The sequence below is a fragment of the Trichosurus vulpecula genome, chromosome 6 (genome assembly GCF_011100635.1).
Source record: "Trichosurus vulpecula isolate mTriVul1 chromosome 6, mTriVul1.pri, whole genome shotgun sequence".
Lineage (NCBI taxonomy): Eukaryota > Metazoa > Chordata > Mammalia > Diprotodontia > Phalangeridae > Trichosurus > Trichosurus vulpecula.
The window spans coordinates 264,048,502-264,063,927 of record NC_050578.1 but is presented as its reverse complement, the minus strand read 5'-3'; the positions used below and the strand labels follow the sequence as shown (position 1 = coordinate 264,063,927).

The 15,426-nt window shown below is 36.4% G+C and overlaps 1 protein-coding gene across 1 annotated transcript; it reads right to left on the bottom strand.

Moving 5' to 3' along the window:
• Positions 1–10,849: 10,849 nt before the first annotated feature.
• Positions 10,850–11,797, bottom strand: LOC118854079 (olfactory receptor 8K3-like). The gene has a single exon (XM_036764394.1). It carries the CDS (start codon positions 11,795–11,797, stop codon positions 10,850–10,852), a length of 948 nt encoding a protein of 315 aa, XP_036620289.1.
• Between the last annotated feature and the right edge of the window lie 3,629 nt (positions 11,798–15,426).

The window sequence follows — 15,426 nt, the reverse complement described above, 5'->3', positions numbered from 1 at the left end:
TCAGTGTAGGTGCAGCTGTCAATATATTAGTGCCTTACATGTTTAGTAAACTTTTGTGTATGGAAAGGTTAGGGGGCCAGTGCAATGGCAATACAATTTGAAGATCTTCCTATCCAGCAATAGGCCCATGTGACCTATCTGAGTCACATGAGTCTGAGTCACGTGAACCTGTGGTGGGTGGAGCTTGCCAAATGGGTGGAGCAGGAAGTTGGTGCCTGAGCTCAAGGCTGGGAGAAAGATGTGGGAGTTGCAGCTTGGAGAGAGAGGAGGTAGGCAGAGTACAGAGCACCTAGTGAGGGTGAGAGGGGGCACTTTTGACTAAGGGAGCTTGATGGGAAGGTGTGTGGAGGGAAGGCTTGGGGATGGCTGTGCCTCCTGCATTGCTAATGTATGTAGATTTCTTTGTTGCTATGATTGATTTCACTTTCTGTTGTTGGAATGAATGTTTTTATTTTGCCTTCCGTGGGAGAATCTGTTATATTTTCCAATTCAGAACTATATCAGCAAATGCATAGCATTCACAGTGAGTATCACATTGGCGCTACAAACATCTAGAGTTAGAAAAAAAAAAAACCTCTTACTTAGTTTAGATGTGAAGAATAATACATTCCACGATGGGGATAAATTTAATGCAAAGTTCTAATGATAAGAGGAGACTGAGACAGGGGAAGGTAGGAAAGGAGTGGGAAAAAGAGATCTTTAATACAACTAATAAAGTACATATAGACTGAAACTCAAGCAAAGGTGGCAATATGTTGGGTGGCAGAAAGACCTGAGTTAATTCAGCTTTGAAGGTTTTCTTCTGTGGGAATGTTAAGTACCCCTGGAAGTGATGGTATGCTCCAAAATGCCCTTCTAAATGTGTGATACTTACTGATTTTGGTATCCATCTGGACCTGACAATATGTAAGCCAAGATTTAGGACACACAGTAGATTTTTGGACAACACAGCTGCAGAGATCAAAGGGAAGCTGAAGGTTGGTAGAGTATTATTTTTGGCCATTTACCTGTATTAACCTTAAAAATATTATTGATGGTACTTTCCCATGGTTGAATTCTTTAAACTACAACTGTGTTTAAACAAAGACTATCAAGGTTGTCTCAAGATGACCAGGCATAGATCCAAGCTGTTCTCCAAACCTGGTTTTCCACATTACCTCCAATATGTGTCATTTTCCTTTTTCTTTTCATGATAGCCAATTCAATAGGTGGTAGTTGTTAATTCAGAGTAGTTTTAGTCTGCATTTATCTAATTATTAGTGACTTAGATCATTTTTTCTCATGACTATTGATAGCTTTGATTTCCTTATGTGAGAATTGCCTATTTAACAGTTTATCAATTGGGGGAAGGCTCTTATTTTTACAAATTAGAGTTCACACATAATTGAGAATTGACACTTTTATCAAAAAATGCTTTCCATGAAAGTTTTTTTTTGGCCCATTTATTACTTTTCATCTAATTTTTATCGCATTGAGTTTATTTTTTTAAAATTTTCACTAACAAAGATTACACCCTGTCTTCTGAGATCTTCTCTATTTCCTGTATGGTTTAGAAACTGTCCTCTATCCATATATCTGAGAAGTAAATTTTTCCATGCTTCCTTAATTTGCTTATTATATCATCTTGTTTGAGAGAGAGAGCACTACCCAAAATCAAGACAGAGACTTAGATGCCTTGAAAGGACAAACAAGTTTATTGCTTTCTCATGAAGAAGGGTACTTCCCCTCGCTGCACTAATGGCACTGGCCAGGGAGTACAAGTTGGTAGCTGTACCCTTGCCTTTTTACTCCCTAATGTGATGCCCCCTCCCACTCTCTTACCCCTTTCTCCTTTGACTGGGTACTCAGGGCCTACATTCTAAATGTGGGAGCTAACACCCAAGAGAAGCAAACATGCCCATGTTTGGACTGGATGCATATGTGTACTAGGAAGTAGGAGTGACCAGGCACTGAGCTCCCCCACCTATGCTGACGTGGTGCTAGAAAAATAGAAACTTTTGGGAGAAAATGGAAACTCAACTCAGGACTTTCTGGAGGAATGAAACTTAGGCCTGTGGGAACTGCTCCGTAGGCCATCTATCACACTCAGGCAGAGTACAGGAGAGAGACAGGAGCTTAGCAAGGAGATAAAAGTGTAGCAGGGAGATACTAGTAAGGGAACTTCACTGTGAGCCATCCCTCACAATCATTTTTTGTCTAAAATATGAACACGTTTTCAACTTGTATTAGTATTTGGTCTGAGGGGTTGCTCTATACTTACTTTCTGCCAAATTGCTTTGTAATTTTATCCACAATTTTTGGAAATCAGTCCTTGCCCATGTGAGATATAGAGCACAGGTGCAAGGAAGTGGGTTTTCTTCTCTGAGAACTAGTGACTTTTTGCAGAAAACAATCCTCAGAAAAGGGTAAATCAGTCTCAACCAAATCTGTGGTTAAGGTAGGGTAACTGGGTCAGCCAGGCTTCAAATACACATGCTTAATTGCTTCATTAATAGTATCTTTTCCTACCCAGGAGGAGTTAAGGCTCATTTTAATGCATATATGATCTATGGGGATATATGTGGGGGTAGGGGGGTACATGTTAAGGGGGAAACATGAAGTAGGTGTATTAGGAAGTTTTACACCTCAAAGTACTCAGCAATGAGGGAATGAGGAAGGGATTTTGAGTTTTGGGGCAGGATTTGAATTGCTAGCTTTCCCTTTGGATGTGTTGTTATTCAGGCAGCACAGCCACTTCTTGCAAGAATTGTAGAATAAATGAGCTTGCCTTATCTGGAGAGTCTTTGTCATTCCTTTGGAAAATTTGATTCCTAATACCTATAATCTTGGATGTTAGGATTTGTTGTGATAAGGATATGTATCTACACAATAGTAGATGTTCAAAAGGAATTTGACTGTTCTTTTGGATAGTGGGACTCTCATGTACATATTGTTTCCCTTAATAAAATGTAAGTTAACTGATGTCAACAGCTTTTTTTTTTAAATTCCCCTGCATAGGCCAAATGCCTAGAATAGTACCTGGAACCAGCATTTTCTAAATGCTTGCTAATTGATTTTCCTTGGCAAGTAATCTTTATTTTGGGGCGGGAGGGGGGAAGGCAGGACAATTGGGGTTAAGTGACTTACCCAAGGTCACACAGCTAGTGAGTGAGTCAAATGTCCGAGGGCAGATTTGAACTTAGGTCCTCCTGAATCCAGGGCCGGTGCTCTACTTACTGTGCCACCTAGGTGGCCCTAGAATTTGTTCAACATTAGATCACTATGGTCAGTAACTAGTATGTATTGGGTACTTCCTTCATCCCACTGTTGCACCAGTCTTATTGTTAGCCAGTCTCAGATTGTGATGATTACTGCTTTGTAACACAGCTTGTAGACACTAAGCTACAATTTTTCAATTTTTTTATCAATTCCCTTGATATCCTTGACCTTTTGTTCTTCTAGAAGAATTTTATTATTTCTCAAAGCTCTATAAAAATTTCTTTTGTAGTTTGAATTTCTAAATAATTTTAGGGAAAATTGTGATTTTTTTAGTATATTTGCTCAGCCTATTCATGAGCCATTAATATTTCTGCATGTGTTTAGATCTGTCTTCATTTTGTGAAAACTGCCATCTCTTTGGGGCCTGCTAGGTGGTGCAGTGAATTGAGCCCTGGGCCTGCAGTCAGGAAGACCTGAGTTTGAAGCCAGTCTCAGTTACTTACTAACTTGGTGACCACGGTCAAGTAGTTTAATCCAGTTACTCTCAGTTTCCTCATCTATGAAATAACCTGGTGAAGTAAATAGCAAAGCTCTCCACCATCTTTGCCAAGAAAATCCCAAAATAGGATCATGAACAGTTGGGAACAACTGAACAACTAGAAGAAACACAAGCCATCTTTTTAAATATCAAATTTTAAAGGAGCAATTGTAAGACTTGGGAACATGAAACACAACAGTGTCACAAGAACTTAACCTATAACATTAAAGGCATACCACTTTGTCTTCCAACCATAGGTTAGTTGATAGAAGATTGACATAGTTGAATAAGATATGGAGGAAATAGATGCATTCTAGCCTCACAAATTCTCGTAAGATGAGTTCAGCCATTTTTGTTCATTTCTTTATGACAGCATTTGGGGTTTTTTTGGCAAAGATCCTGGAGTTGTTGTGTATTTCCTCCACCAGCTCATTTTAGAGATGATCACACTGAGACAAACAGGGTTAAGTGATTTGCCTACACGCACATACTAATAAGTATCTGAGAAGAAATTTGAAGTCAGGAAGAGGAGACTTCCTGACTTAAGATCCAATCACTTATCTACTGTACCACGAGGAAAACAGCCCTAATATATAGTAATGTAGGAGAAGATGTGTGACTCGCACAATAAAGTCTTCTGACATGGCCTTGTATCCTCTCTGGTGAGTAGAGTTCTCACTTGTCTCAAATCCTTTTATTTAGGGAATCAGAGGAAATCATAACTTTTTATTAAGTGTATTTATTTTTAGTTTTCAACATTCACTTCCATAATTTTTAATTTTCTCTCCCTCCCCACCCCTTCCCCAAGATGTCCTGCAATATAATAAAGGCCTAACATATACCTATAAATATAATACCTATTAAATATATTTTGACATAAGTCATGTTGTATAGAAGAATTAGAATGAATTGGAGTAACCATGAGAAAGAAAAACATAAAACAAAACAAAACAAAAAAAGAAAATAGTCTTCTTCAATCTGCATTCAGACTCTGAAATCACAATTCTGACCTCATCTGGATTTCCCATTTCATCAGTGTTCTTGGTTATTATGTGCCTAGTGTGATATCTATAGCTTGGCTGTTGTCCCTTAAAGATCTTGTTCCTTCTGGGCATTTTTGCTGCATTGATTACTCCCAGTAGAAATCAGGTTTCTTCAGGGTAAGGTGTATTTTGCTGTTCTAATATCCAGTAACTATCAGTCCCCAGCACATAGCAGTTCCTTTATAAGTGGCCTAAAAAATAACAGTGAATTGGAAAGGTTTATCAAAAAGGAGAGAAGGCCTGAATCTGAATTTTTTTAAAAAAGAATAAAAGGGTAGAGAATATTTTTTAAAAAAAAGAATGAAAGGAAGCTCCTAAAAGGCATTAGTTTAATTTTTTGTATTGATATTTTTCCCTAAATAACAATAATCGTAACAGAAGGTTAATGGCTTTTGTTTAAATGTCATTCTGATTCCAATTATTAAAAGAAAATTCAAGTTAATATGAAAAGGCACTTAATTCTTTCTGTTTTCCTAAGTATAAAACTAATTTCAAGTAGAAGTGTACCCATATTTATTGAAGCATCATTTCCATTGGACCAGATTAGAAAAATGCACAATAACAACAGTAACTCTATGTTCTGACTTAGAGAACTGGAAAGCATCGAGTTTTGATAATAATCTAAATAGTTGACAATCACTGCCTACAATTCTGAATAGAAATTTATTTAGCAATTTTCTCCTCATTGTAGTTGTTACCAATAAATCAACACTCACCAATACACAGATAACCATCAATTACCTATAAGGAATATCTATATCTATATTTATCTATTTATAGTTTGCATTTATGTGCATGTACACACACACAATTGCCAGATATCCCCTCTCCGTAGTAAGAAGAATTTCTGGTTTTATTTTCCAATTTCTTGATTCTTTGCTTTAACAATTACTACACTTTGTTACAGATTATCTGCATTGTGAACATGAAATATATATTAATACATAATGTAACCTTTTTGAAGTGATTAGTGATGCACCTTATAATGTCATCACCATCTACACACATTTACTGGGCTTGTCCAGTGTGGCCATCCTTGTTGAACTGGGGAACAAACAGCCTTTAGAGAGACAGTATCCTCTCCCCTCCTCAGTTATTTGGCACATGTGACTGGTAATGACTTTTTCTGTGACAAGTGTTAAAATTGGCTGGGAGGCTGGTCCTGTAATCATGAAGTTTGAAGCTCAAATCCTGGCAATGGCACTTGTGAGCACCTCATTTTTCTTCATTATTTTCTGTACTCATTCATTTGTTCATTCTTGTCTTTGTATGCCCCGTGCTGATCACACCATGTAAGACTGAATGCTTCTTAATTGCTTATTTGACCCCCCATAGCTATTGGAAGTAATTAATCTTGTTCTCTTCTGTTTTTGCTTCGTAACCTTCTTTTTATATTTGTCATAAATCCATTTTGAATTTCTTATGGAATATTGCCAATTCTAATAATAATGCTTACCCTGTTACAGTCATTGTACTAAGCACTTTACAATTATTTTCTCATTTGATGTTCACACCAGTTGCGGGAGTTGGACTCTATAATTTTCCCTATTTTACACATAAATAAACTTAAGGCAGACATTAAAAAACGTACTGGGGTCACACAGCTGTTTAGCATTCTCAAGATGAATTTTGATTCAAGTATTTGTTACCCCTCCCCCCTGTCGTCTAGCTGCCCCTGTACAAGATTAGATTACTCGACATGTAATTTCTTCAAACCTGCTCTGTAGTGCTCCCATAAGTTTGTTTTTATTTTTTCGAACAACTGGGTATTATCCAAGAAATTTAAATCATCAGCTTTATTGAACAGGGGTTTATCAAGTTCAGTTTTCCCAGTTTATTGATTATGTAGAATTTTTGAACAAATTTTGTAATTTTAAGTAGCTGTGAATGACCTTGATGATTCTGACCTTCTGGAAAAATGATGAATCATTCATATATACCTTCCCTTTCCCTTCCCATTGCACTGTTGATCAAGTTACAAGAACTAAGACCCTCCTGACCACCACCTCCAAATCCAAACTGTACATACAGATACAGATGATGAAGGTGAATATCTATGCTATAAGACAATGAGTCCTAGATTACAGTGGTGGCTTTATGACTGATCATTACTTCCTCAACTATGCCATGTTCCTCTAAAACTAGCTTGTTCTCAGGACATCAGGATGCCTCCTTTGTCAAAATAATGATAATCAGAAGGAGAGGGAGAAGGAGAAGGAGAAGGAAAAGGAGAAGGAGAAGAAGGAGGAGCAAGAGGAGGAGGAGGAGGAGGAGGAGGAAGCATTGCTAGAATATTTTTGCTGAACAAATGTACAATGAGCTCTATGTTTCATAAAAATGCTTTATCTTTGCAGATAAGCTTTTATCAATTTTACTAATTCAAAAATATTTTAAAATGATTAGTTTCTCATATATATCTATCCATGAACTTTGATTTTATGAGTTCTCTTCAAGTACACGTCATTGATTCTATTCTTGATAATTTTGGTTACAAAATATTATTTTGTCACAGACGCATGTGGAAATGTTGAATAGGGTACCATCTTGATATTTATTGTTAGACTCTGGGCAGTGGTGACTTATTATCATCTCTGTGCTGTAACCCATCCCATGACTGATTTTGACCCTTCTTCTCCTGAATGAAATTTCCTGCGGATATGGTATTCCTTTCTGATGCGCTGAATGATCCCAGATGAATCTCAGATTCTACTACTGCACCATTCCTAGGATTCCAGGTACAAAATTCCCTCATAATGGCATATCATCATAATGATCTTGAGGAAACCCACTACAAGATTTGCATGCTGGCACATTATCCTGGCTGTTGCATCTCCTTCAGCCACAATAATTGGTCTTTTCCTATACTTCAGGTCCAACATTTTAAATAATAATTTGGGTACCTTTTCAAGAAAGGACATGTTCTCTTTCATGAACCCTGATTTTAAACTACCATTTGTTCATGTATTATCTTCCTGTTTTTACTCCACACTACATGTCTCAGAGTCATCAGCTATCTAAGGGATTTTGAAGAGATAAGGGAATCTTTTATCAGTGATCAGAGTAACTTCTACAAAAAGGGCCAAATTTTATACTTCTAGGGAGTCATTGAGCTCCTAGTTCTTTAAGTAATTAAAATAAAATGGCAGTAGGTTTGGGAGACCTTTCTCATTAATCAGCTTTTGAAAGATCAAGTCAGAATTGTATCCATCCATATACACCTGGCATTCCCCTGGGTGTGATAATGATATATTCACTTTTATCTGGAATTACAGATTATAATGCATACCTTAATAATTGCTCACAACTACTAAATATGGATAGTCAAGGAAAAATAACATTCTATAAAAGATTTCAAAAACTACCATGTACTGACAGTTTCTTCAGTATATAGCATGGTCTAATTGGTTTAGGCATTGAAAATGAACTTGGCTGAAGCTCCAATTGTATATTCCCTAGACATGGTAGAGTTTGTTTATTAATACCATGTGACCAACCAAGTAAAAGCTTCACATTAGAGTTCACAACTTCACTGGCATGGCTTAGTGAGAAGCCCATTAAGTTTAGCATCAGAATATCCAATTCATAGATTCATTAAAGTCAAATTGTTTATTTCTTACACATGAAAATCTTATCAGTACTCTTATGACTGTCATCATTATTTTGTTTGAAAGAAAGTCATGGGCTGAGCTGAGAATGATGGGGTGATTGAAAAAACTGGGCAGGAAGAGAAAAGAAAAGGATTAATGATCTCATGAAGCAAAAAAGGGGAAAAATGATATGGAAGAAGCTACAGAGGGGAGGTTGTGTTATGCTGAAATCTTCCTCTCATTTGGATTGGGTTAAAGAGTGAACCACATATATATCTAGAAAGGTATAAAAGCCTTCTAAGTTTAGAAAGGAATAAGAGGGGAAGGAGATAGGGCAGGGGGATGAGAAGAGAGGGATTTTTGGAGGGCTGGGCAGGTTAAGGAAGAAGAGAGCAAGATACCATGTACAAGTAAAGCAGAGGTGTGAGGACTATTAGTGTAAATAGGGTCAGAAGGGAAGTAAGGAAAAATAGGAAGGAAGTCTTAGAATGTGAATGGGAGGAACTTTACCTGACAATGTACCTGCCAGAAAACAGTAACAACAACACAGGGATTAAATGAACATAAAAACAATATACTTTTTATACAAACCAATCCAGATCTATATAATTGAAGTAATATTAATCATTCATGTATAGGTAAAGTCAACGTCAAAATAAATTACAATTTTACCCAGCTAATGTATTCAATTCCATCCCAATTAAATTACTAATAAATTATCTTATTTACGAAAAATAACAACAAAGTTCTTTTGGAATACCAAAGGTCAGTAAGTTTGAGGAAACCAAGGGAAAAAAGATATTAAGGAAGTTGATTCAGCAGTATCCAACCTTAAACAATAAGATGAGAACATTACTGAAGTGTAAAATGCATAATTTATGTTATTTTAAATTAAAACATTATGGTATAAATAAAAGCATTATAGCCAAGAATAGAAACAATGCAAAAATGTTGGCGGGTGGAACTTTCACAAACAATCTCTCCCAGAGCATGTAATTGGGTTGGGACATTGCTGTGGTGTACAAAATAATGTCCTTGTTGATTTAGAGAAATACGGAAAGATTTGGACTCATGATGGAAGATGCTATCCAGATTCAGAGAAAGAGAGGACAAGTGGAAATATACATAGCATGATATTACATATGCATGTAAGAGTTTTATGTGTATATATGTATGGGTGAGTATGTATATAAACATACATGTTTAATTTTAGCCTTATTTAGGGCAGGCAGTGGGGTGGCAAGGAGGGGGAAAGTAAAATAAAAATGCATAGCAGAAAACAAAAGAAAACTTAAAAGGAAGCAAACTGTGTAGCTTTGAAAACAGTGAGCAGTATTTATTATATAGGCTTTCTTGAAATTATGGTTTTGTATTCAGTTTTCTCTTATCTAATGTCTACTTGACAATGTTCTCTTTTTTTCTTTTCTCATTTTGTATTTAAGTTTAAAATAAATTTTAAAAAAAGACATGATGTGAGAACTGGTTGAAAACTCTATGCTGTTAACATAGAGAATCGGTTCATGCCATCATGGAATTTTAAGTGAAATAACACTTAACATTTATGTCAACAAACCCCAAATTTTATAGATGAGTGGGAGTCAAAGAAGATAAACTTATTTCCCATAATATCACAGGTCACAAGTAGTATGATTTTTATTCAAATTCAGGTACTCTAACTATACAGGATGGCCCAAAAGTCTAATTTACTTTAAACTTTAGAAAATCAAATCTATCCTAAGATCCTTGGGAACCCCTGTATTTTCTTTCCATCCTTGACACAAAAATTAAAAAAAATTCTGGGACTGAACTTGGAGAAAGAAATCAAATTTTCTTCAAGAATTTGAATAATTATCATAAAGAAGAGGAAATCAACATGTTCTACTTCACAGGAGAGACAGGGAGAATGGCTGGAAGTCTTAGAGGAGAAATTTAGGTTGTAATAAGGATAGATATCTTAACAGTAAGATTTATTGAAAAAGACATTGGTTGCTCTGTTGGATAGTGGGACTCTCCTGTACATATTATTTTCCTTCACAAAATGTAAATTCACTGATGGCAAGAACTATTTATTTTTCTTTTAATTTAAGACTGTATGCCCAATGTCTACAATATTACCTGGCACTAGCATCTTCTAAATGCTTGTTAATTGATTTTCCCAGTCAAGGAAAAGTAAAACAGAATTAGGCTTTCACTATTGTAGAATATAATGAAATAAATTATTTTATAGCAATATGTTATATTAATCCTCTAATAGGTCCCTTTAATTAAATGTTCCACTAACCTAGGATTGATTACAGATTGCTATCACTAAAAAACACTAACTACAAATCAAAAATCGTTCTCTGACTTCATAGTAAGTGAAATGTTTCTCTCTAAAAGACGAGAAAAGAATCAGGGAGAAGTTGAAAGAAATCTAACACAAATTTATTTTCTTCTAATAATGCACTGGAATCATACAATACCTCAGGCATTAAAAACTAGGTTTATGAGCTTTTTCTAAAGAGTCTCCTGAAGGCACCTTTCACCTCCTTGTTTCTTAAGCTGTAAATTAAAGGGTTGAGCATGGGGATGACCAGAGTGTAAAACACAGAGGCGATGTTGTCTTTCTCAAAGGAATGGCTAGCTTGGGGCTGCAAATAGATGAAGAGAAGTGTCCCATAGAATATAACCACCCCTGTGAGGTGAGAGCCAAATGTGGAGAAGGCTTTGCGCCTTCCTTCAGGAGACTTCATCCTGAGGATAGTCACAAGAATGAACATGTAGGAGATAAGGATAATCAGAAAGGAAGAAACAAAGTCAAGTAAAGCAAAGATGATAGTGATTAGTTCAATCTCACTTGTGTCTGAGCACGTAATGGACAATAGGGGAGGACCATCACAGTAGAAGTGTCTTATTATGTTTGATTTGCAGAAAGATAAATTAAAAAGCTTTATTGCAACCAGTAGGGATACCATGGTGCTATAGAGGTATGACGTAGCCACCAAGAGCCAACATACCATGTTTGACACAATAACCATATAGTAGAGGGGCTTACAGATAGCAACATAGCGATCATAGGCCATGGCTGATAGGATAAAAAGTTCACTGATAATAAATATCACATAGAAAACTAGCTGTATTGCACATCCATCATAAGAAATGATATTTTTCTCCTCTATGAATCCAACTAGCATTTTTGGGCCAATAGCTGTGGAATAGCCAAGATCAACAAATGCCAAATGCCTGAGGAAAAAGTACATGGGGGTCTGGAGGTGGGAATCAACACTGGTTAGGATGATCAGGCCCAGGTTCCCCACAACTATGGCCATGTAGTTTAGGAGAAACACAACAAAGAGAGGGCCTTGCAGCTCAGGACGGTTTGTGATGCCCATGAGAATAAATTCAGTCACCTGACTCCCTGTGGTTTCATTCAGAATGATCATTTCTTCCATCCAAGAAACATAATCTGACAAGAAAAGAAAGAAGCCTTCCTTCAGTACTGTTTGCATAGATAGCTAAGCAGTTAATGGCTAGAAATGTGTTAGATAGAGATGAGAAGGAATTTTCCCACTCAATTACAGTGTAAATTTATTAATTTTGATGCCATGTGGTGAATTCACTCAAATTGAAATAATATCATATTATGTCATATCCTTTCATATCACATCAATATCATGTCACAAAGAAGATAGCAAATGTGGTTTTATTCTACAAAATACTAAATTATGAAACTGCTTTTCTCCAAGTGATGAGACAGGGCAACATTATAGATATGTTTTAATATATTTTAAGCAATCAATGGGTCAAAATATTATAATGGGATACTAATGTGGAATAGGGTATATAAGATCACCCTTTAGAGGAACTGTGATGTAGTAGATACCAAGTTTGCTTTGAAGCTAAGTAGTGATAGGATAAATAACATATGCAATATATTTACAAAAATCCTCTGCTAGCCATACAATCTCCTAGTTATTGGGTCATTGTCTATCACTATCAATTGCAAAGTTATGGTCTGTACCAAGAAATGGAATTTCCTCTTTAGGAGTGCCTTAAACCACTGAAGGTAAAGGTCCAGGATCTATTGCACTGTCTACCTGATGTGGTCATTAATTGTATGATATCCAGGGAGACTCCATATATCTATTCTCTGTAGTCTCCCTTTCCTTTGTCTTTTCAGAGAGAAAATTCTTTGCATCTAGATTATGAAGGTGACCTAGGCTAAAAATTTTGGTGTCAACATATTTTCTTCCAAGAGACATGAAAACCTTTTTTAAACACTTCCTGTTGTTCAGATGATGTTCAGTTTCATAGCATTGACTTAAAGATAACTCTCATACCACATATTATTAGTGATCAATATTCCTTGACAAAAACTGTTTGATTTCTTTGGTTGTAGAAACTTTTCCGTGACAACTGTCACAGTTAGGAACTGCTATTTGATGGCTTTCCTAGAATGATTTATGCTAATTCAAGGTGATAGAATTCAGCCAGAGGCCACAAAAATTCTCTTATTCACCCCTATGATGTGCATAGTGATTGAGTTTTTGAACTCTGATTTCTGGAGTCCATTGGAAGTTCCCAAATAATGAATAATGTTACCTGTTTATCTGGAAGGCAGAATCTTCTGTAGCTTCTTCTTCTAATTTGTCCTGCCAGCTGCTAGAGTCAGACTTTATAATTTTTCTGTCCCTATGAGGCTATGTCCCTGAAGCAGTGGAGATGTTTAATTAATTTTGTATGAACACGTCATGGAAATTGCCCAGACACTAATAAGTGAAAAAGTCCACTGGTCTACCTCATTTCATGAAGCATCTGTTACACGGCAGGCTTCTGTTTCTGGGTGATATGCCATGGTTGCATCATGCCCAGAGAAATAGAAGAGACTTCTACAAGAGGACTGTGGTCAAAAACACTTTATTTTAACCATAAAGACAGTAAAAGCCAAGTAGATGAAGAACACTTATTATCCAGAATATAACATAAAGTTGAATTAACAAGATGGAGAGTTCACCTTTTTGAATGAATCTCTAGGACAGATGGGTACAAATGGACACTTAGTGTTGGCCCCCAAAATAACCTTGGTTAGATAAGCAGGCTGGATTGCTTTAGAGAATTACAAGGTCCTTTAGAAAGAATTAGGTGGTGCAGTGGATAGAGATCTGGACCTGCAGTTAGGAAGAACTGATTTCTTGTCTACTCTCATACACTACCTCTTTGACTTTTGGCAAGTATTATAACATCTTTCTGCCAATTTTTCTTTCTGGCAAAATAGGGTTACTAAGATGATTGACATGCTGGGATTCTTCTAAAGATCGTATTAAAGTTTTATCAGGTAGCTAAGTGGTTCAGTGAATTTGTCTCTGGGCCTGGAGTCAGAAACAGCTACATTCAAAAGTTGCTTCAGATACTTGGAATCCATGATGCTTGTCATGTATCTTAATCTTTGTCTGATCCATTTTCTCAAGCTTCCAAAAGGAGATGATTGCACTTCCTAGTGAGATTACTATAAGGATAAAATGAAAAATTATTTGTAAACTGGTTAGCACAGAGACTGACCATCAGTTCCTGACGATAACTGAGTGAATATGGAAGAATATTCTTTTTTTCTGTGGAGGTGGATAGCATTTTTCAAGAATCCTTTAGAATTGTCATGGATTATTGTATCAATCTGAATATGTATGCTTTTCAAATTTTATTGTCATTACCAATATTACTGTAACTGTGTATAGTGTTCTCCTGGTACTGCTTGCTTCAGTTTGCAACAGTCCATATAAATATTCCCCAGGTTTTTCTGTAACCTTCGCTATCATCACTGGATTTCCACATTTTTAGACTCTTTTGGGCATGTGTTTTGGATAGTTCTCTGGCATGAGATAGTTCCTCCTTGGAACACCTGAAATTTCCTTATTGAACATTGTTTTACACATGTGGGCTCATATTGCTATCTTCCTTCAGTGTTAGAGCAGTTGTCAATAAATTAAGGCTTTGTTTGGGAATTAAATTTATGTCTATAGACATAAATTTAGGGCTATCCAAAGTTAGGAAAAAATAAACCTTAATAAGTTTAGATGCCAAGAATAATATGTAAATGATGGGGTCAATTTAATGCAAAGTTTTATTGGAACATGATTGGGAAGACTGGGACATGGAATAGGGAAGAAAGGAGAAAAGAGATCTTTAATAAAATTGAAAAAATACATGTTAAACATAAAGTAAAACTCACGTAATGATAGTGATATGTTGGGGAGCACAGAAACATAAGTCAGTTTATCTAGGAAGTTTATTCTTCCATGTGAAGGTTTATTATCCCTGGAGTGGATGGAATGCTCCAAAATATCTTTATGTTTGTAGGATACTTAATCCCTGATTTGGGTAACTACCTATAGCTGGCCAATATGTACTTAAAGATTTAGAGCACATAGTGGATTTTTGGAGTACACAGGTGTAGAGAGGAAAGAAAAAAAACCCTGCTGATTGGTGGGGTATGATTGTTGGGAACACATCTGTATTAACCTTAAAAATATAATTTCTAGTACTTTTCCATGGGTGGATTCTATAAACTAAAGCCTCCCACAAGGGAAGACTGCCATGAAGGTATCAAGATCCCCAGGCCTAATCTTGTAATAGCATAGTTCCCAATTGTTCTGAATGGTGTAATGTTAAGGGAATTGAAAGATCTTCCCCACCCATTAATAGACCTCACATGGAGCCCAATGAAGAAAGCTTACTTGTAGGAAGGCTGACACCTTTTATTAATTTCGAATTACGCGCTGAGTCAGGAGGGTTGTGAGGCCCCCTGGTTCTGAGAAGTATATATATACTCTGAGGTCAGGTTTTGCTTATGAGAAGAGCCTCATGATTCCCTTGTTGAGACTCTGAGTGGCCGTATAGTCAGAGCTCTCCTACAGTTCAGTGGTAAAGAGTCTCTTGATCCAGTGATGCATGTAAAGTGCATTGCAATATTGCTTTGATTCAGGCAGTAGAGCCCTGTCTGTTGGTCTTTATTTCTCTGCTTGTATTTTCTCTGAAGTTCAGGGTGCTGACTTTTCCCCTGAACTAAGTGAGTGATATGTATATT